The sequence below is a fragment of the Perca flavescens genome, chromosome 11 (assembly GCF_004354835.1).
Source record: "Perca flavescens isolate YP-PL-M2 chromosome 11, PFLA_1.0, whole genome shotgun sequence".
In the NCBI taxonomy this organism is placed as follows: domain Eukaryota; kingdom Metazoa; phylum Chordata; class Actinopteri; order Perciformes; family Percidae; genus Perca; species Perca flavescens.
This window is the reverse complement of record NC_041341.1, coordinates 16,969,959-16,993,769: the sequence shown is the minus strand read 5'-3', so window position 1 is coordinate 16,993,769 and position 23,811 is coordinate 16,969,959. Positions and strand designations below refer to the sequence as shown.

Below are 23,811 nucleotides of genomic sequence, written 5' to 3'. Positions count from 1 at the left end.
CTTGATTATCCATTATGGCAGAAAATATGTATTTTTATTCAATGCATAAAATGTACGTATATCTACATTATTTATCTTTAGGGGTAACAACAAAAACAATATGTGAATAATGTAAATAAAACATCAGCCCACTAACTGTGAAAGAATACACAAATGAAATCACATGTACATGTAGTACAAAGTACAAACTACTCTATGACCACACAGCACGACACAGCATAAAATGGCAGTCTGTTATTTTCCTTGAAGAGAAGTCATTAAAGTACAACCTCAACATGTTTTTGTTTTTTTTTTACATTCAGTGGCAATAACATCATTGATATTTGCAAAAAAAACATTATCCATTACAGTTGTAAAAAGAAAGTGTGAGATACAGTCCAAAAGGTTGACTGTAATTTAGAAACTAGCATGAAGCTCTGATAAAAGCATGCTCTGTCCATCTGGAAAGATCTGTATTGCATCACAAGTAGGGCTGCAAGTAACGAAGGTGTTTCATTGTCGATTAATCAGACAATTATTTTCTCGATTAATCGATTAGTTGTTAGTTTCAGAAAATGTCAATCAGTGTTTTCCCAAGCCCAAGATGACGTCATCAAATGTCTCGTTTTGTCCGCAACTCTAAGATATTCAGTTTACCGTCAAAATGGAGTGAAGAAACTAGAAAATATTCACATTTAAGAAGCTGAGATCAGAGAATTTCTGAAAATGACTTAATATGATTATCAAGAGTTGGCGATTCATTTAATAGTGGACAACTAATTGATTATTTGATTCTTTGCAGCTCTAATCAGAAATATTAAAGTAAATATTTGTCAGAGGAATAGCAGTGAAAGGAGTCTCTAGAGTTCCATATCTAGCTTGCATCTTGCATAATTTTTACATTTGCAGTTTGCCAACCCACTTGGAGTATCATAAAAAAATCATAGTTAACTTATCGTTTATCAAGTTGACTTATCATTTTCTCTCAGCAAGCAATATAAGCACATCATTATATTACTTTGTACATGTACTTTTACATGTAGGTGTTGTGGTGAGTGGCAGGAAGAGGACCCAAACGCAGGTTGAGCCAGGCAGGCAGGATATTGTTTGAACTCAGAAATTTAATACAACAAAAAGCGGCAGTACGAAGACTGGAAAACTCACACAGTAATGCACAAACTGACGGGCTAAACACAGACAAGAGCAAACTGAGACATGCAGGAACAAACACCAGAGGATACAAAGTAGCAGGGCAAGAGCTTACAAACACCAAAGGGTAAAAACAGAGCAAAGACTAAACGATCTAACAAGAGACAAAGGGAACACAGAAGTTAAATATATGAGGTGATGAGTAAATCAGGAACCGATGAGACAACAGGTGAAACACATCAGGGCGGGGCAGGACAATCAACAAAGGAGGGAAAACACAGGAAGTAAATTGGACAAGACAAAACAGAAAACAGACTATCAAAAGAAAACAGAAAGCAGAACATAAACAGGGAAATGCACGACAGAAAAATACACCACTAAATACACACAGACCACAATACACAAAACAGGATACATCAACACAACAGGGAACAGAAATATACAGAATTAATATACAAACACAGGAGACATACAGAAATCAATAATACAGGCAACAGAAATGAACAAACAGGTGAGAGAAATGTCCATAGCCATCACAGTAGGCCTACAATTACTTAGTTAAAAGTTATTAAAATTACATGTACTCCTTATCCCTCATTGTAAAATCCAAAGCTATGATATGCAAATATTTTCCAATCTTAAGAGTTTAGGTAACTGCTGGACAAAAGATGGCCCCTACTTCACTTAAACATTGCTTGTATGTTCAGGCTTTGATCTCAGATTTAAAGTGAGCACAGAGAAACGTTCCCTCTTCAGCAAATAAATATAGAAAATAAATATAAAATATAAATAAATATTGTCTTTGCACAAACATCATTCTGCACAGTGAAGCACAAACATTCAAGTGAAGGAACGGTAAGAAAAAACACATTTGAGTGGAAGGGGACTCCATTGATTCTGCACACCTTGTCCGCCTTTGTGCTTACTTAATTACTTTCTCTGTGGCAATGCATCATTGTCTGTTGGAGGTGATTTGGAGGGGGACTGAAATCCTGGCACTTCATAACTGCCATATCGATTTCATTTTGCCTTTTTTAAACCGTACAAAACATGTTTATTCACCAAAGTGGAGAAGAGGAATGAAGTTGTTTTCACTGCATGATTCAACCCTCCTGTAACTGAGGTGTTTGTCCATCTCTTTCTTCATCAGTGGTATGCCAGTCCAGACTACAATCTGTTTGGTCCATACACGGAGCACCGCAAGCTCCATCCCGGCCAGCCCTTCTACATCCTTCACCCGAGCTATGTGTGGCGACTCTGGGATGTGATACAGGGCAACACTCGGGAGAATATCCAGCCCAATCCTCCCTCCTCTGGCTTCATAGGTAAGTGCATACACGCACATGGAGACATACAGCCAATATGCATGCCGTGTAAGCCTGTTCTCTTGTAGTTATCTCTGTACACTTATCTTTCCATTTTCTTGCCTATTTCTGATGCAGATGTAGACACAAGCGCACACACACACACACACACACACACACACACACACACACACACACACACACACACACACGCGCGCGCTACATTTTTATATTCAGTCTGCACAGTGAAATTATCCCCATGCAGCACCGCTATGCACTCTAAGGCAGCACATATGTGCTTGACAGCAGGTAACGTTAGCCTATTGTAGCTAGCAGCTGGAGTAAACACGGTTAAAATGCTGAGAGCTAAATGGTGTAAAAGTGTGTCTGCATTTCACTGGAGAGGACTGTAACACCAGACTGTAGCTGCCGGAGATAAAAAGCAGGAGATAAAAACCTAGAAACTAGATTTGATTTGTCCTTAGCCCCCCTGGTCCCACTTTGTCAAAAAAGATTATTATGACTATCTCGTGGCCTCAAGATACTATCTTGTGGCCTCAAGATACTGTCTCGTGGCCTCAAGATACTGTCTCGTGGCCTCAAGATACTATCTCGTGGCGTCAAGATACTATCTCGTGGCCTCAAGATACTATCTCGTGGCCTCAAGATACTATCTCGTGGCCTCAAGATACTATCTCGTGGCCACGAGATAGTATCTTGAGGCGTCAAGATAGTAAAGTGTCTGACACATGGACCCTTTGTTATTAAACTGGACCCTGTAGTGTAGTGCAATACTTCACATTCTGTGCAATATTCTCTCTTTTAATATTCAGTGTGCAATATAGTTTGCTGCAGTTCTGCTTCTATTTATTTACTAGTACTGTTCATCACAATTCTGTTAATACAGTAATGTAAATCTTGTAGGCTGCATATCCATAGTCCTTTATAATTCTTCATATTTTATAGCCTATATTTCTACTTTTTACATGTATATATGTCACAAAGTGGAGCCAGGCAGCCAGAGTTTTCTTATGTTATATATAGTGTGGTGTTTTGGTTTGCCTGGCACAGAACTGAAGACTCCTCCCAGCGCACCTGAGGCAGATCTCATCAGGAGAGATGCTGGAGGAACACTGAACGCGCTCCAACACACCGCGAGCGCATTTTGATAATGAATGGCTGAGACACAAGGAGGAAAGAGGAGCGGATAGAGAGCGAAAAAGAAACGTCGGCACGCAACGTCCACTCTGCTTTTCCCGTTCGGGGCACTCGCACAACGCCAAGGCACCGATCCGCCAAACTCACTCACTATTTCCTCTATAATGTGCTATATAGGGAACGACCAAACAAAACTTTGGACACTCACTGAAAACGCATTGCGTGACTTGTGTCAGGAGATACGCCCAATATTTGTGTGACGGAAGCAGGCACGCCCAGCATCATGTCAACAAACCGAAACAAAAATACTTCTAATACGTTCCTGAAACAAACCTAGCACCCAGGAGGAAAGTAAAATGTTGTCTATATTTTACATTTCCACTGTTTAGAAACGAGGGCCCGCTGCATTTTTCCTTTGCAGTTTTTGCAAGTGCTTCTGCTTCTTCTTCTCCTCCGGCAAAACACGACCGTGTTGCATTGTGGTATACGGGAGTAAAATGTAGGGTACATCGTATGTACTGTCAAATTAGCTGTGGATTGTGGCTATTTTATAGTGGACTATATAGTGAGGGAAATTGACTGCGGAGAATTCAAGCACCACTACAAAATGGCGAATACACTATATGGGGCACTATTTCCGTGATAAGGAACGGTTTTGAACACAGCTTCTGTGTCACAGCTTTTACTTACTATTGAGACCACAGGTGTGACCAGACACTCCTAGAGATGGTGGAGCTCTTTAATTGAATACAGGTGTAAGTAATTCTCCAAATGTCTCTCCATGATTTCTGATCAATTTAGAATTTAATGTACAAAGAAACATAATATCATGCAATAACCCTAAAGCAATTATATCAAAAGAGATCACTATCACAGAAATAAAAATAAATAACATAAACCCCATGAAGAACACAATTATACAATTTTAAATTTATACAGGTTAAAAGGCAAATCTTTGTGTGAGGATTTTTAGGATTCTGCAACATTTGCAGTCAGGGCACAGCAGAGGCTGGAGTAAAGAGGAGGAAAAGACGTTTACATTTACGTTACATGATGAATACATCAATCCACTGAAGATTCTCATTGAAGAAGCACGACTATTGACATTTACAGAAGCACGATGACAAACAGTCAACAGAGAATAGGCACTATGTTTTTGTTTTGTAGATTGAATGGTTGAAGAAAAAAACTATTTTTTAGTGTGCACCTGGGTTTTGAAAATCTTTGTTAAAGGGGTGATGGAATGATTATATAGGTTATTTCACACTGTTCCTTAAGGTCTCTTCATAGGGTATGTAACATTGGTTGGGCTGAAAATGTCCCAGGTGCTATTTTTTTGGCCCTTATGCATCCCTGTGGAATGGCTCTATTTGGAACGACAGCTTTTCTTCCAAATATGGTATGCTCATAAATATTTAAATGAGCTGCACACTGACTGGTTGTGGAACCACATACACATTCATTGGAGACGATACAGCAGGTCTCATATTACACACACACACACACACACAAAGCTGTCCGGCGCACACACAGACCGACACAGAGCTGCGCACACAGACTCACTGTCTATTACATGCCCGGGTGCGAGCCGTGGCGGCTAAAACAGCCGAGTCAAAATGACAAGTTTCGACACTTTCATTACAACTAGTGTTGTTGTAACGTTACCCTCAGGACATAAAAAAACGCCACAAAAGAATCACAACTCACCTTGTAGCTAGTAAGCACGGGGAGCGGAGAGTGAAGTGAACCCTTGCAAACATGTCCTCTGCAGCGCTGCGTTAGATCCACAACTCCCTCTTGTCTGATATATTCGTTCTAAACACTTTTCTCTGGGCCAGTAGGCTATTCCGTTGTACAGTCTGGAACACTGCATTTACAACCGTGGTTCATTTTCAATATCCTTGAAAAACTTCCAAACTTTCTTTTTTCTAAAGTACGCTGCGCCGCTCGTGTGGGAGATCCTGACAGAGCTCCAGCTCAGCGGGTCTGTGAAGGGGGTGAGGCCGACAGGGAAGGCACCAAACCCGGCCGGCAGCCGCCGCCTGTCCCGGCAGATTGTGGAGCTTATGAAGTCTTACCAAATTTGCAATTAGCCATCCATTTTCGTAAAACTGACCATATTTGAGCTTTACATAGTTTATTTCTTGCATAAAAAAGTCTCAGAAGTGAATTTAGTGATGGAATAGCAGACGAACAATGTATAACATTTCTGAGATCTGTGCGACTTAGATTCAGAACACTACCTGATCTCAGGTCAGTGGTGTAGCCTATGTCAATTTTGCGGTGTGACAAAGGTAGGAGTTGAGGAGTTGACGTCCACTTTTAGCTTTGTTGAGATTTGCCCGTTTTCAGCAGCAGTTTCAAATTGTGAGATTTGCAGAGGAAAGAGGTGTCAATGGGATTTTGAGGTTCTATGTATGTATTATTTACCCTCCAAACTGTCGTTTTTCAACTATGACAAGGTGAAATTGGTTTTGCATTCTATCACCCCTTTAATTAACAAGTTTTTGACAAACAACATTATTCACTTATGTGTAACGTATTTTCACCCCGATTCCTGTGTAATTTAGAGAAAATGTACTTTGTAGACGATAACATTGACAGGTGAGTTCATAAAAATCATGTTCATCTATTAAACCTTTTAATATCAACTATTACTATATTGTAATTGAACAAACGGAATATTGAAAAGATAAATAGACCTATAAACAAGGGTAAAGTACTCCATATGGCAAATATTAGAGTAGAATTTTGTTTGAATTAAGAGTACTGTTGTTTTTGTCTTTAGTTCCAATTAAGGGAAATCCCATTGCTATAACACATAAATAACATGAACAACATTAACTGTTTCAACATTATAATTCCACTGTGCACAAAGCAAGAACCATAAAGAAATGTTTTTCAGATTTTGGTGCAGAGATCCCTGACCTAAACCCTTCAAACACTTTTTCTTTGACTGCGAGCCAGGCCGTATCACCCAACATCAGTGACCTTTACATTGTGACTAAATTGGTGCAAAATCTTGTGGAAAGCTTTCCCGGAAAACTGGAGGCTGTTATAGCAGCATACCATGTACCAATAACTCTAGGACAAACACAGACTCACACATAAAGCACTTTCTAAATGCATCATGATTTAGTTCACATCCACGGCAGTTCACGTAAGTGTGGCTGTCGAGCTGAGTTAATGCTCCATCGTTAAGGAATATTCAGGCTCAGGTTATGACCTCGGGGGGATGGGGGGGGTTGTGTGCTTGGTGGCCGAGGTGCTGCCACACTGGTTGAGAGCATCAGTGGAGATGTGGGCGGGGCAGGCCGCCGTGTTGGCCACCGTGTTGCTGTAGACTCTGCGCTTCAGCTGGATCACCGTGGTCTTGGAGGGCATCGAGATGTTGATGTTCTCTGCTGACCAGTGGTCACATTGGAACAGAATCAGTAAACACCTGTAGAACTGAGAAAGAGATGATAGTAGGCTCGTTCGAGATGAGCCAGGTCTGGGCAGAATCAATCACCGGCGATCGCCGCCCAATGCATGCCGGTTAGATTTGTGTCCAATTTGATCCCAACTTGCACTGATGTATAGCCGGGCAATATATCAATATCATATCAATATTGTGATATGAGACTAGATATCGTCTTAGATTTTGGATATCGTAATATCGTAATATGACAAAAGTGTTGTCTGAACTTACCAGACTGTTGTAGCTGTTCTATTATTTACCTTTACCCACTTAGTCATTATATCCACCTTACTGATGATTATTTATAAAAAATCTCATTGTGTAAATATTTTGTGAAAGCACCAATAGTCAACACTACAATATCGTTGCAGTATCGATATCGAGGTATTTGGTCAAAAATATTGTGATATTTGATTCTGAATGAGTGATATTGAATCGCCCAGCCCTACTCTGACGTCATGCACACGTGGGCAACAATAACCTCATGAGATTGAGGCGGCAGCAGTTCTGAGACGCAGGCAGCGCAGTTGCTTTTCACAGACTGCAAGACCCAGGCGGACCCAGGGCATGCTGGGAAACGCGGCCTCTCAGCTGATCTAACAGCTGATTGGTTCAGAATCGACTCAACATGATGACGTTTTATATGAACTTTATTGATTTGGAATTGGAGGGATTTTAACTTCTATTTCTCTGATTTTAAAAGTTTATTTTAGTTTAGGAGTCAGAGAGACTAAATCTGTTCAGATTACGGATCATCTGCAGTCTGTTCAGCAACAGATCGCATGTAGAGCATTTTGAGAGCGACTCTGTCATAATAAAACAACTGGAGACTGTGTACAAGCTGATATATGGGTCTGATAACATTTTATTAAATCAGAATCGGACCACAGTGTTTCTGTGACTTCCTGTTCAGCCTGAAGGCTGCTGGAATTGGCTGGAAACTGTCCGACTTGACAGCAACTTTACAGGCGAGGCGAAGTTCATCTCAAATGAGCCTAATGTGAACACAACTTGACTAAGAGGTTCACATTTTTGGATCTTATCAACAAAAACATTACAGGACTTACTGGCTTACAAACAGCTGAGGAAAGGCTAAATCAATGTACACAACTTACGTATACATTCTGTAGGAAGGCTTTTGCTTGGTTATATGTGGTAACCGTGATCAAGCTGGAGAGCAACAATGGAGAAGGTGAAGATTTGCAAGCAGAATAACAATCATTAGAGACAAACTAAGAAACAAAAATCAGCAGCGTTGTTCAAAGCAAGGTGGAATGAAAAATACCAAAGGGTAAACTATATGTGGGGGCTGACTGTTCTGTGTTGTCAGGATGTCACAATGTATGAAAGATACCAATGCAGAGCATGTTGAGGCAGTCAAACTCACTGTCTTCATACATAATGTATTCAGTTCTATTTTTATCTTTATCTAAAGGAGGGTTTTGCTGAGCGTGCATGCTCTTTTTCTGCACAACCGAACGTCACATTTACACTTATCACATTTGCGTGTTCAAACTGCCCAGTGTAACTGCAGTCTTGTACTTTTGACACTATGCAGATCCAGTGGAGATTTTATGATGAATGATTTTCCCAAAGGAGCATGTGTAGCAGATGGTGAAGAAGACACTTTTACTTTCCCTAATCAGATGTGCATTTTTAGTATCACTGCATATTAATACTAGCATATATGAAGACTGGTAAGGTACTTATGTGTACGCTAAGCTTAAAAAAAAATTAAATATGGAAACATTTGAAAGGCCAATTAGTGCAGAGGTTGGAATTGGAGGTGGGAGGAGTTTGAGGTCATGGCGAACTGAGGAGAAAAAAACGCAGAACTAGACTATGGACCCAAGTGGTGTAATGTGAAAATGAAAGAGCAGTGGTGGACAGTTTTCTTGTTAGTCTCTGGACCAGATGAATGAATGACATCTCATTACTACTGAGGTGACCTTAAAGGAATAATTTGACATTTCAGGAAATATGTTTTTTTTTTTCTTCTTGTTGGATGAGTTTGAGAGTGAAATGAGAACATCATTAAGATATATGTCCGGTAAATACAATAATACAACCAGCTACCCATTTAGCTTAGCTTAGCATAAAGGCTGGAAACAGGCTAGCAGTTTCCCCCTGCTTCTGATCTTTATGCTAAGCTACGCTAATCAGCTGAGGGCTGTAGCTTCATAATAAATGAGCAGATACTGTATGAGAATAGTATAGATATTCTCATATAGCTCTCAGCAAGACGGCAATACACATAATTCCCAAAATGTCTAACTATTCTGTTTACCCTCAGCTGCTTCAGTAAAGTTGGTGGCTAACACTGTGGTTGTACTGGGCAGCTTTCAGGTGGGAATGTGAACAGAGAGCTCCTGAAAAAGAGATCCGTGCTAAACTTCCCTGAATAAAAAAAAAACTATTTAGATAAGGGAAAAGATGGCAGCCTATACTTTTGTCTTTCCAAGTGTAATGTGGTATTGATTTACTGCTGTTAAAAGGCTCAGCGTTGTACTAAACTAGTTTGCAGTTGAGTATCAACAGGTTTTAAAATAAATTTATAGTTTTTAATAAAGACCTTAACTCTCTCTCCCTCTCCCTCCTTCTGTTACCATTGCAGGCATCCTCCTGATGATGGCGCTATGCGAGCAGGTGCATGTGTACGAGTACATTCCCTCCATGAGGCAGACAGACCTGTGCCACTACCATGAGCGTTATTATGATGCTGCCTGTACACTGGGTGCCTACCATCCCCTCCTGTATGAGAAGAGCCTGATCCAGCGGATCAACACCGGCCCCGAGAGTGACCTCAGGAGGAAGGGACGGGTCACTCTTCCGGGTTTCAGCACCGTCAACTGTGAAATCTGAGATATGAAACCTGACCCCTCTGAGCCCAAACATACACACACACTCCGGCTTTTTCTGGCTGACTAAGGGAGAGGTGCAATAAAGCCATTGGCAACAAGGAGGCTGGAGCTTACAATATTCACATTAGACCCATGAAGAACATAAGCCATAGCCCTCCAGGGAGTGAGATCTACGTGGAGACTTCTGAAAGAATGTTTCTTCATTTTAAATGGTTTACTAGGCCAGAGACTGGCAGGTAGAGTCTCCAAGATGAAGCTGAAAAAGACGTTTCTCTCTGCTTTAGCTGAGCCACGTTAGCTGTGGAGCTGACTAGGGTAGCAACAGATAAGTGTTTTTAGATAGACAAGTGAATTTTCAATAACTGGGTATGTGTCAATGGTGGTAAACTCTGTGTTTTTCAATAGTATGGGTGGTTCTCCACTTGAAGGAAATGCCACTGTTTATAACGTGGATCCTTGTGCTTTTTCTTTTTTTACTGGTCCAAAAGGTTGTGAATAAGCAAAGAAGTCATCCACGCTGAATGTCATAAATGCAACATAACCCTCACAAATATACAAACATTCACACTTACATAGAGCAGCAACTCATGCAGAAGATCGCACAGTGTAAAAAGACAGTTTTGGAGTCTCCACAGAGACCGTCACACCAGTCATATTACGCTCTGCAGCAGGTGTTGCCGTGTTCGACATTCCTCTATCTTCTTGTGAAATCTAACATGTTTTGTGTTGTCACGAGGGGTTTATTTCACACAAATAAGGCCTATTAAATTACCCTCCTGTGCATGCCAACTTGCCAGCTCACTACCACCTGTATGTCGCTCCTTGTTCACACTTAAATGATTCCTCATTCAGAGTCAAGAAGCCTGTCTCTCAGTTACTAGCCCACAGGAAGGAAAACACTGGTTGCCCTTTTGATTCATCCTACCAATAGTAACATTTTTTTTAGCGTCGTTAAATCAAAGTGAATGGGGCCTAAGTGGATCTTCAGAAAAAACTGGTGCTCAGAACAGCTGTAACCCTGTGCCTAGGGGTCGACTGAACACGTTCCTCGGGTTGCCTTGTGACTGTTCAGGTACATGCAGTACATAATGTGGCAGGACGCAGGCGTGAAGCAGTTGATATTGCGGTGTCAGTGAGCTGTATCAGGGGATTTTCAGCTCTGCCTTTGGCAATCACTAGCCCCTGTTTATGACAGTCAGTTCACTCTTTATTGAATGTAATTTTCCCACTGCGTGTAATGGCCAAACCCTCCCTGAAGCTCACCAATGCAGTACAGTATGGTCTGCGCATGTGCAGGGTTATTTCTTTATCATGTAATGGCATAAAGCTAATTTCCTGCAACTATTAATGTCTCATATTTGCTGAATTCTTTAATATTGGTCTGTGTCCGTTCACATCTCAGAGTGCAGACGATTATAAAAGAGGAAGTTGAACTGGTAATATTAGCAGATTTGCTTTGTCTCCAACTAGGATGGTTTTTATGATTACAGTCAGTCAGTGCCACATCTGCGGCAAGCTCTAGAGGTATGTCAGCGTGGAGAGGAAGATTGGTTGTGATTTTTGCTGTAGACATTCAGAAAAATCTTGCCTATAACAGAGATTTCTATTGCTAAGTGTGCTTTTCAAAATGTTCTTGTGCCATTGGTTGTGGTTCGTTATAAGATGTGAAAACGTGTCTCAGAAATGTTGCTTTGAATAGTCTGATGTATGTTGAATTAGATGGCTCTGTAGTAGTATTATGTAGATGATTCTGGGGCTTAACATTACTTCTTGTTGAGTAAGGCTGGGTATCATCCAAAATGTGTCAGTACTACTACAAACAAGTACAGTGCTGATACCAAAACAATGCATTTTTTAAATTTACAAAACACCCTTTTTATAGTTTTTGGTGCAAATTTTCTATATTCGACAGTCGGGGTGGGTGATATAGATAAAAACCTCTATTATGGTATTTTATTTTGCAACATTGACTGTATCGAGATATAGTAAATTCTCTGGAAATTATGTTGAGAAACTACACTCAGTTGCCAGTTTATTACAGTAGGTACACTTTGCTAAAACGTCTAGTAAATAAACATAAATTCATTAAAATAAATCAGTGGACAAAATATTAGAAACCCTACAATTGAATCAACATCTCTCTAAAACAGGATTTATTGCAGAGCTGTGGTTCATTAGACAGCACTACTTTTAGCTAGTTGGAAAACTGGAAACTGAGTGTACATGTAGATAAAATAACCAGATGGTAATGACTAATTCAGTGAATTACATAAATGACAAAGGTATTTCATCACATTGATGCAAAATTCTGTAAATCTAATATTGCCACAAAGCAGTTGCCCTTATTGATATGCAGCTGCCTTAGTAGAAATTGTAAAGAAATATCTCTGACAGTTGACAAACGGTCTCACGTTACATATATGGTCATATCGCCCAGCTCTACTCGACAGTTTTTAATACTAAATTTAATGGATGCATTTTGAATACAAAAACGTAGTGAGGTTTGATACCCAGCCCCAGTTTCAGGTGGATTGTCTGGCATGTCATTAGAAGATTTTTGGAACAAGGAACCTGGTAAAAACAGGTAGATGACTGTAACAGAGGTTTAAAAACGGACTATAGAAACCATTTTTGAAGCTTAAAGCAACACTATGTAACTTGTCCTGCTTCGGTCCCCCTACAGGTTGTCTCATTGGAACTACAGCTCGCGCTAAAAGTTACATAGTGTTGCTTTAATGAGATTTATGAATTATTTTGGATCATGCAGGTTTTCAGCTCTGCTGTAGGTTTTATGTTTCTCTGTTTAGATAAATAATCAAATGTTTTATTGCTTGTGATTGTAACACACTGAAGGTGAAAAAACCCTGAACATATTGTACATGTATATTTCTAATAACTTGGATTACTTTCCAATGCACAGAGCATGCAAATCAGGATCAGGGGTAAGTCTTAAACTGTCCGTGCTGTACTGTGCTGCAAGTAGACACCATTGTCATTAATGTTGTGAGAGGCAATTGTATTATAAGATTTTTTTTTTTTCTTAAGTGTTGTTTTGCAGATTTTAGTGCATGTTTGTGGACAGGGGATCACATTCAGCAGTGGTGCAGCTGTAAGTAGTTCCCTGGGAGCACTTGATTTAGTGCTATGCATTCTGGCAACTTCGTCTTCACATCTTAATATTGTGCCAAATTCCATTTTTAAATATGTCTTAGCAGACTATAAGTAATAGCAGGACTTCTAAAGTGCTATTGCTTCTCTCTGGAATGTTTTAAGGTGGAATTTAATGGAAATTGTAATTCTCTTTAAGATAACAATTGTATTGCCAGGATTACATACAGGATATTGTGCTAAAACGTGAGTGGTGAGATTAGAGAAAAATCCATGAGAAATTTGCAGCCACTGTTTATTACGTTTTTCCCTCTCAGCCTCTTTCTCTCCGCTCTTTACTCCCGAGGCCTAGTTTTCATGCCATGTTTTTACTCAGTATTGTGGGAATTTCTGTACCACACTGCCTCTAAAGGATTGTTTAACATTTTAAGTTTTTTTTGGACATTTCCCCCCTGCAGCTTCCTGCAGTACTCATGAAAAGAGGAAGAGAAAAATATGCATCCATAGCTGAACATAGTAAGAGTGAAAGTCCTGTTTTTACTCCCAACAGCCTTAGGGTGTTCTTCTGGACTTTGATTTGTCAGTGAATTCTCTTACACTTGAATTGATATTTAAATAGACCATTTGTATGATTTCAGCTGTTGTAATTGTAATTTGTCTTTTTTTACTGTGTAAATAAAGCTGTCGTACATGTCCAACTGTCCAATTGCTGACTCACCTGTTTGTTCATGAATATGTAGATGAGAGGGTTGATGACAGTGCTGCTCTTGGCCAGTAGTGAGGGCACCACGCTGGCCACAGGAGTAATGATGTTGGGAGGGCCGAATGTTGCCATCAGGGCCACGACACTATAAGGCATCCAGCACAACATGTAGCAGGCCACTGTGGTCAACACCATAAACAGTATGTGGTGCTCTCTTCTCCGAGAGGCAGTCTTCCGGATCTTACCCACCTGTAGATGAGAGTCAGAGAGGGTCGATGAAGCAAGAGCAAAACGAGATCTTAAAGTTAAAAACCTGTGTTGAAGTTTTCCATTCACTGGCTGGCAAAGACCACCCAATCATATTCATACAGTTGCATACAGAAAGCTATATAACCTGACACGTCTCAACTCTCCTGATATGCATCTTCCTCCCCCACCCCAACCTCCTCTGTATGTGCTGAGCTTCTGCATTGACCCTACCAAGATCAAATGTTATATGTATGTTTGCTAATGGGGATTACTTCTCACAGCAGAGTCATTGTTGCTGCTCGGATTCTTCAAAAACTTCCTCAAAGAGCAAAGCCTTTTCTGTACAACCGTTTGCCATAAATTCATTGACATGGGTGTTTTTGGACTACCACGAGCATGCAACAAACTGGAGAGTTGAAGCATCAATAGCAAAAAGAGACTTTGTACTGAAAACACTAAAGCCCGGGACACACAGGGCAGAAAATTGGCCGTTGGACAGTCTGGCGATGTCAGTGACTGGAGTCTGTTCGGTGTGTCCAGTGCCGTCGTCCGTCTGGGGGGCTGTCAGCGTCCATTTTGGCCGACCTGACATGTTCAGTTGGCGGCAGGGCAGTCGGAACTCACCCGGAAATGGGGAGCGGAATGAGCGTGACTAGAGTCTCTCAAAATCTGACGAAAATCTTTTAAACTGACCTGGACCACTGCATGGCCTATTTCTCGTTTCAGTGAACTATTTTGGTACAATATGAGATCGTATTCTGACCGGCCGCCATGACTTTCCGGAGAAAACAAACCCATGTGACGCGTTCGTCCAATCAGCTGCCGGTTTTCATTTTTTGGGCAACAATACAGATTAGCGCCGCCTGCTGTTGTGGAGCATAGACAGTATATAAGAATGGACCGACAGATCCCGTTGCTCTGGACGGAGACCAGTGAAGGATATTAGAAGCACTTTTCCGGTGAGCGCTGAGCGTTACTGCGCAGCCTCCAACTGAAAGAGACAATGTAAATGTGAAGTGAGCAACCTGTCTGAAAGTTGTAAGTCTTCTGATAGCTGTGCCAAGAGAAATCTCAATCATTCCCAATCTTGCAGAGACTGAGAGTGTAGGTGTATGTAAGGAGATAACATAGGCACAGGCTAATTATTGCTAACTAAATGCCAGTTAACATTAGTAATTAAACCTAAACAGCTCATGTAAGTCGAAACTGCCTGTGAGCTTCTCCTGTACTATACGGTAATTCCTCTACTATGTGACACAATCGTTAACCTATTTTTACAAAAACGTCTGCTACTGAGCCATAACGTGAGGTACAAGGTAATGGAGCCTTTTTTACATTGTCGTGTTTCTTTAAAAATAAACAACGGACAAATAGAGTCTTTAAACGCTTCAGATGTAAAGTTATTCGCTGTCAAGTGATGTCAAAATGAATGGCAGTCAATGGAATGCTAACAGGAGGGGATTGCTTTGTAGCATCAAAATGGCGCAATAGGAGGTTTGAGTTCTGAAGCGAAGCTTACCCCCTTGTTATGGAGGCGTATTACGTCTCATCTCTTTGGCGTGTTCTGTGGCACTTTTTGGACCAACATGGGGAGACTGATCATTTCGACTGGCTTTTCTGTCAACGGTCGGCCATCTGGCTGGTGTGTCCTGACTTTTAGAGAGATACCTACTTGATTGGTGCACAGTATAGACAGGAAAACAATGCTGTCAGGGGACATGTGGAATGTGAGAATTATTTTAAGACGGACTTGAAATAATGTACACGTATCCTTTCACAAAGATCTAAATCTCTTTTACAAGAACAGGAATGCCCACATTATTAAAAGCTGGGGGGCAGCCAAGGCTAGACAGGGATCTCACTGGCAGAAATAAATCCCTTCAATGGGCTACTTGCAATATATTCCACAGGAATCTACAGTATACAGGGAATGCATCATATTAGATATGGTGTTTGTGCATGTGCGGAATTTCTTTAATCATCTGACTGAATTTATACATATAAGGAAAAATAAGGAAAAAATTGTGTTTTATGCTACTTGGATTTGCTTTATCGCAGAAAAATACTAGGCTATATACAAAGTGTTTAGAAATACAGCCTAATGGCTTGTATGACTAATTTGCATTTGTTTTGACTTGTACTGTTGTGAAAAACAAAAAATAAACTATTTACAAAGAGAAGCAAGGCTGTAGGCTTTGAATGAGCAAGATTGGTCAAAAAACATGGCCGCCATCAATCAAAGAACTTTGCAAAGTTTTAGCAGGAAATTGGGCATAACAGTTTGTCCAATCATCACTACAATTGTAACATATCTTTAGTAGTCATGAGGAATAGGCCTATGCAAAGATTTTGAATGTTTAACCCATAGGGGTACCAAACACACAACTGCAAAACCCTGTGCCAATTTTTGTTTAAATCTGAAAAAGGGGAGTAAAATGGCGGTAGGCCTACTTATTAGGCTATATGCATCAATTGTATTGTTGAAAGAAGTGTGTGGTTGATCTCATCTCTTCGTCAATACAGAATTAAACCGGCTGAAGTGATTTTCTCAGCTTTGTAAAGACCGAAACCCATTCAATGCTGCTTGCAGCTTTGACTTTTGGAGATTTAGCTGCTTTCTAGGGGCGGCTGTGGCTCAGGTGGTAGAGCGGTCGCCTAAAAAATCGGTAAATTGGTGGTTCAATCTCGGGCCCTGCAGTCCCATGTCGAAGTGTATGAATGTGTGGGAATGGTGCTACGTAAAAGCACTTTGAGTAGTTGTTAAGAATAGAAAAGCGCTAAATAAATACAGTCCATTGTCCACAGTCCTTCTGTTGGCTGAGAAAGGGTTTGAACCCGAGAATCGCGGCTTGCAGCTATATTTGTGATATCTTTTATCTTATTTAAAAAAAACTGCTTTCCTTCTGGTTTGTTTCAGGATCGGGTCTGTTTAGTTTCAATGGACAGCTGCTCAGATAGGGCTGCTTCTTGATATCATCAGAAAATGAAACCATTTTCTAAGTCAACGGGTTGTTTAACAAGCCCCAAAACACTCTCAGCATGTGACTGTCGGCTGAAAAAAGTGGGTGCATTTAGCATAAGCTGCACATCCAGTTTCCTTTGCTGATTCTTTTGCCTATTGAGAATGATTGAGGTGGAGGTTTTAAACTGCAGTGCTAATTGCACAAAATCGAATACACTCTTGCCAACGGTATGTGAAATTATTAGTTCCAAAGATGTACTCCAAATGAGAAAGGATTAGTCTGCTAAATTATAGTGGTGTAAATGTTTTTAGGACTGCACAGGTGGTTCAAAGAGTGACTGAACAGAGGTAATAAAACTGAACTGAAACCAATTCAACTAATGTGACCCACACAGAGGTAATAGGTAAAGTGAAAGCAGCTTATTGATACCAGAAGGTCATTAGAAGCAGAGAATTTGATTTATTTTTGGAAAGTGCCACCCAGCAGTTAGAGGATAAGACAGATCATTGGAAGAACGTGCTCCTGTGGAGCTCGACAGCAGTGCCTGCAACAGTTCCTCCTCCTCCTTAGGGGTCAGATGTTGTCTATTGTCTTTCTGTGTTTGTATACTGTACAATCATCTTCTAATAATCTTAATCTGTATAGCGCTATAAAAAAACTGAGGTCCAAAGTACTTTACAAACAAGAACATGCGAGTGGCTTTAGGCTTTGTCAGTGCAGCTGATCTTTCTGGGGCGTAATGTTGGGATAATCCCCTACCCTGCCGACCCCCTCTGCTCTCAGAAATAAGTCTAAATCTCTGGGAGTGCTAAGGATTTAACTATTTAAAGCAAGCAAAACTCAATGCACCAGGCAGTCAGTCAGACCGACAAGTTTCGGCTTGTGGGCTTCTTTTTAAGATTATTTGTTGGGGCTTTTCCCTTTATTAGACAGTGGATAGATATGAAAGGGGGAGAGAGATGGGGAATGACACGCAGCAAAGGGCAGCGATTCGAACCCTGCGCTGCTGCAGGACTCAGCCAACATGGGGCAAATGCTCTTACTGGGTGAGTCAGAGGCCACCCTGGCTTCTTGGAGGCTTTGTGAATCTGTTACATTCCATGTCTGTTATAATTGAACAAAGTCTTGGTATCATAAATTGGCATCATAAATAAATGATAAATTGTTACAATGTTTTTCTCCCTGAATATTTATCAGCATGAACTTATACTTTGAACCAATCATCCTTTCCTCCGGTGCCCCTTTCTTATCTATTTACTCTCACGTCATTGAAGTGAATGGGGAGTGATTGTTAGAAAATGTATATTTACTTGTGTGTCTCATTAAACCTTTAAAACATTGTTGAACTGAACATTGCTTCGTGTCACTTTGTTCTCCGAGCGCTCGTAACTGCTTTCAGAGTCAACTCACAGAGGTCAAGCAAGTAGCATACGAACCACAAAACAATCATGATCAGATTGCTACATAACAGATTAATTTATTAGGTATGTTATGCAATCAGTTATGCAGTCCAACTGAAAGAATAGAACAAAGCCTACTGTTTGCCTGAGGTATTAGCTACTATTTTGGGATACATGTATATCACATTTGTTGACTGTGGTGTGAGAGACAGACATGCCATCCCAGAAGGGAGTGAACGCTACCTCTGGCAAAATACAAGAGGCTGTCTAGAGAGGAGCTATTTCTGTGGTCCCAGCAGATGACAGGAAGGTTTTTTTCTAGCTATTTCTTGGTCCCTAAGAAGACCAGAAATATTGCTCAAAAAGGCACTTCTTTACTGCTTTGCACCTGTAGAAACATAGACCAGAGCTTTGTTAAAGGGTGAAGCCCAAGTTAAATATATTAAAGTTTTAATTTTTTTTGTTGTTTTATAATTGACCCTCTTTCATGGGGATGCCAATTGAGCATGCATTTTGTGTTTGGTTTCCATTGATGTTTTGAAACTTTTTTTCACCTTCAACATTGGAGTCAGTTGTAAATCACATGAATTCAATCTAACCACCTGCTGCTCTTTGTAAAAAAGCAAACTATTTCTAGTTCTAGCCTACTTTCAAGCCTACCATGTTTGCTACTTAAAATGTAAATTTTGGTGGAGGATCAATTTAAGCAATTAAGTGATTGCAACATCAGACAGGAAAAAAGCATAAACATTCACACACACACACACACACACACACACACACACACACACACACACACACACACACACACACACACACACACACACACACACACTTTGATGTCTCTCTACCTGTTTGACTGCCCATAACAGCCTGCTATAGCAGTAGATCATCACCAGGATGGGTAGACCCATGCAGAAAATAAAGAGGCAGATGATGTAAGCGTGCGACTGGGCCGTGTGAACTTTCCAGGACACAGAGCAGCTGGTTCCTGCCCCCTCTATGTCATAGCTGCTCCAGCCCAGCAGAGGGGGCACTGTCCAGAAAAAGGAGTACAGCCAAGAGCCGCCGATAGCCAGCAGAGACTTGCGATAGCCTGGCCCATGCTTGTTGTATTCAGTCAGAGTGCTGTAGCGGTCATAGGAGAGGATCACCAGAGAGATCAGCGATACAATACCTGAGAGGGACAGAGAGGTGGAGAAGTGAGAGTGGGCAACTGTTTTTCATCAAGACAATAATTAATTTATTCTACAGCAGATATTGTTGTCATCCTGTGGGAAACATGAGAATCAGAAAGACATTAATTGCCAGGTAAGTAGCACTTACTAGGGATTCGCTTTGGTTGATGGTGCAACATAACCTGACTCCGCCAGATGGATTGCTTCGCATTTGCTCGGCATATCCATCTGGGAACTTTCCGTTGGAGAACTTTTGGGAAGGGGCGGAAATACTGGTTAGCTGATTGGCTGAACCATCTGTTTATCACATATGCTGGTGATAGACGGGCCAAATCAACCAATCAGATCCACGAAGCGTATGAAAATACAACCACAAGCCCGCCCCTGCTGCTGCAGGCAAAGCATAGCTCGTTAGCTCAGCATGCAAGCAACATATCGGTAAAGGAGATTTGCCGTTTGTGCAACGAGAATTTAGGAATAAAAGGCACCATTTCAGGTTACCGGACCATATTCCAAAAGAAGGATCCAAGAGAAAAAAAGCATTAGCGAGCGGCTAACAGAATTAGGGCTACCGCTGTCTGAAAATACTGGTTAGCTGATTGGATAAACCATCTGTCTATCACCACCTAACCCACCTCAAAACCAACGCTGATTGGCCCGGTCGTTTGGCTAACGGCTCAAAATTTTCTCTGCCTCAAGATGCCAGACTGATCTGCGAGTGGAAAACTGGAGCTCGCGAGATCAGGACGGTCTCACCAGGCTAGGTGCAACAAACAATAAATACAGAAACAAATAACACATACAGTACATACATATAACTATTTTACATTAAGAAAGAAAAAAGAGGCTGTATGGGTTGGTGCAGGATGTACAAAAATGTAGAGGGATGTGCAAAAGTTCAGGATATATAGAATGTGTAGAGGACAGGATGTAGGATTAAGGTTCAATATCATAGGTCCCGGGGACTTGTTAACGAGGCTGACTGCAGAGGGGAAGAAATTGTTTTTATGGCATGATGTTTTGATCCTGATGGACTGCAGCCTCCTGCCAAAGGAGAGTGGTTCAAACTGTTTTGTGTCCGGGGTGAGAGGGATTGGCCACAATCTTTCCTGCCCACCTCAACGTCCTGAAGGCATACAGGTCCTGGAGAGATGTCAGATTTCAGCCAATCACCTTCTTAGCAGAATGGACGATAGTGTCAGATGGTGCTGGAGCAGGTGAGGATGGGCTTAATGATGGCAGTGTGGAAGTGCACCATCATTGTCTTTGGCAGGTTGAACCTTTCTTCAGCTGCCGCGGGAAGTACATCCTCTGCTGAGCTTTTTTGATGAGGGAGCTGATGTTCAGCTCCCACTTGAGGTCCTGGGAGATGATTGAGCCCAGGAAGCGGAAAGACTCCACAATATTGACTCGGGAGTCACCCAGGGTGATGAGGACGGGTGGGACTGCGTCCTTCCTAAAGTCCACAACCATCTCCACTGTCTTCAGAGGGTTTAACTCCAAGTTGTTATGACTGGACCAGGTCACCAGGTGGTTAATTTCCTACCTGTAGGCGGACTCATCTCCACCAGGGATGAGTCCAATGAGACTGGTGACTGGAGGTGCAGCTGTTGGTGTACAGGAAGAAGTGCAGAGTGGATAGGAGGCAGCCTTGAGGAGAACTGGTGCTGATGGTCAGAGACTAAGAGATGTGTTTCCCCAGCTTCCCGCGCTGCTTCCGGTCAGTCAGGAAGTCTGTGATCCACCTGCAGGTGAAGTCAGGCACATGCAGCTGGGTCAGCTTGTCCTGCAGCAGAGCCGGGAGAATAGTGTTGAAGGCAGAGGTGAAGACACAAACAGGATCCTGGAGTAGGTTCGTGAGGTGTCCAGGTGCTGGAGGATTTAATAAAGAGCCGTGTTGACCTTGTTGTGTACAGACCTGTTGGCTCTTTAGGCGAACTGCAGGGGGTACAGGAGTGGGTCGGTGAGGAATTTGAGGTGAGCCAGAACAAGGCGCTCAAAAGACTTCATGACCACAGAGGTCAGGGCCGTGGGTCTGTAGTCATTCAGTTCTGTGATCCTTGTTTTCTTGGGGACAGGGATGATGGTGGAGGACTTGAAGCCGGCTGGTACGTGGCATGCCTCCAGTGAGGTGTTAAAGATGTCTGTAAGTGTGTGTGTGAGTCTGTGTGTGTGTGTGTGTGTGTGTGTGTGTGTGTGTGTGTGTGTGTGTGTGTGTGTGAGAACACTGGAGACAGCTGATCAGTGCAGTGCTTCAAGGTGGAGGGAGAGACAGAATCTTGTCCGGCTGCTTTGCGGGGGTTTCTTTAAACAGCCGTTTAAAGTCCCTGACACACCAAGCCAAAAGTTGGCTGTCGGTCCTAATTAGGTGGTTGGTTGCCGTTGGCCTAGTCTGTGCAGCGTGTCCTGCACAATCGGCCTTCGTCGGTCTGTTTTTTGGGCCGCCAACGCTGATTCCCCATGTTAAGTCAGCGGTTGTCGGCCATCCGCTGAACAGCCAATTCATCTGATTGGCTGCTCAGCTTGGAAACAAGAGTGAGGAAAACAAACAAATGACACACCCAAGGGTCCTTTAATTTTTCATCTCATCTGATCATATTTATTCCAACAATAACATGTCTTTTAAAAGATCTCTAAATACCTACACATTACAAAATAAACTAATGTTAATAAACTAATATCCTATGCCGTGATATTTACTCTCTCTCTCTCTCTCTCTCTCTCTCTCTCTCTCTCTCTCTGTGCCTTCTGCACCACTAAACATTTACCCCCCTAACAAGCAAGCTAGCTTACCAGCCAGCCAGCTAGCCTTAAAGCTATAGTGCATGATTTCTGTCTCCCCCATGTGGAATTCTAAGTAATGACAACAAAACTGTCTGCGCGTCCACATGATACAAGCCTTGACTGACGGTGCACCACCCTCCCCTCTTCCTCCATGCAGTTGCTAGTAGCCAACGAGGACACGGAGGATTAAAAAAACATGGACTTTTCAGAAGAGGTTATTATCTTCACTCAAGTTTCTGCGTGGGAAAGTCACCGGACGACACAATTTTCTTAACCTGTTAACCCCCACCGGCCCGCCGACGGGCCGGTGGGGGTTAACAGACGTGTTCTGATGTGTTACATAATAGTATTTAACCACAAAAGTTCAAAACTTTTGTCAATATGGACATGCTGTATATCGTTTGATTCGTAAAATTCTCTGCAATTGAATCATTCAGTTCATTTTACTGAAATCATAAGCACCAAAGCATTATTCATTATCTTAGTGCTCATGCTCAAAAAAAATTATGATGCTTCCCTACCTGTACGCTGTCCTAAACGCTCAATCCGCGTCCATTCCTGGCTTATATATATTCCTCTAGTCCGTAAGTGTCCACAGATCAAAAGGATAACAAGGTTTTTTCACAAGAATTAATCCAGTTTATGAATATTGTCCTGTAGAACCCATGCTAATTGTCCGCTAACTGTCTGCTAACTTCATTAGCCGATCTCGTTCCGTCTGAAATAATATATTTCTCCTTGCCCTGCACCGTGTTGCTGGGTATAGTTGTTTTCCTCAGGTTGCTGCCTACACAATGAAATTATCCCCACCTTTTTCTGTTAAGTTTTCACCCCGGGAACCAGTCCAAATGAATGGGTAACAGACCTAAGCCCCGCCTCCCAGAGCCAGCATGCGCATACATGTGATTTATGAGAAAAAAATATGATCAACAGTGTTTGAATGAATGTAAAAAGGTTTTTTAAGTCATTTTAAGTATTTCGTATGTTTTTTCTAATAGCATAGAAGTGAGTAAAAGCATTTAGCAACATTTGGTCACTTGGAGAAGTTTTGGAGAGGTTTTGGCACACCGGTGACACTTGTTTTACCAAATACTGAAAACTCCCTAGCTCCCACTAGGTTAGGACTAGAGTTCTGAAACTTTATATAGGTCTTTTTGACAAGGTGTAGAAGGTTTGTGTTGTGTCCTGCATAGTGTGGCACAAAGTATTTTTTTGTTATTTTTTTTCAAAAATTACGTTTTTTTAGACCGGACCAAAATAACTATTTTGAATCATGTTTGAACTGCTGTAGTGTATGTTCTGTTTTAATCACATGTTAATCAAGCACATGTCTATAAAGTAGAAGAAATTAGGTTTCAAATGATGCCTCATACATGTATTTTGGCCTTACAGTTCTTCTGTTATAAGCGTTTCCCTTTGGGAACGAGAAATAGGCGAAAATCAGGCAAAAGAGGTGGATGTTAACAGGTTCATTAATATCAAAAAGTTACACAGTAAAGCTTTAAATTAGTAAAA

General features: G+C 41.4%; 1 protein-coding gene across 1 annotated transcript in view; it reads left to right on the top strand.

Annotated features, from left to right (window-relative positions):
* st6gal2a (ST6 beta-galactosamide alpha-2,6-sialyltranferase 2a) overlaps positions 1-13,720 on the top strand; it is a 43,215-nt gene extending 29,495 nt beyond the window's left edge. Inside the window, 2 exon segments of the mRNA XM_028590557.1 lie at positions 2,279-2,453; positions 9,665-13,720. Coding sequence (XP_028446358.1) covers positions 2,279-2,453; positions 9,665-9,912 — 423 coding nt within the window. The 3' untranslated portion in view covers positions 9,913-13,720.
* The last annotated feature ends 10,091 nt before the right edge of the window (positions 13,721-23,811 follow it).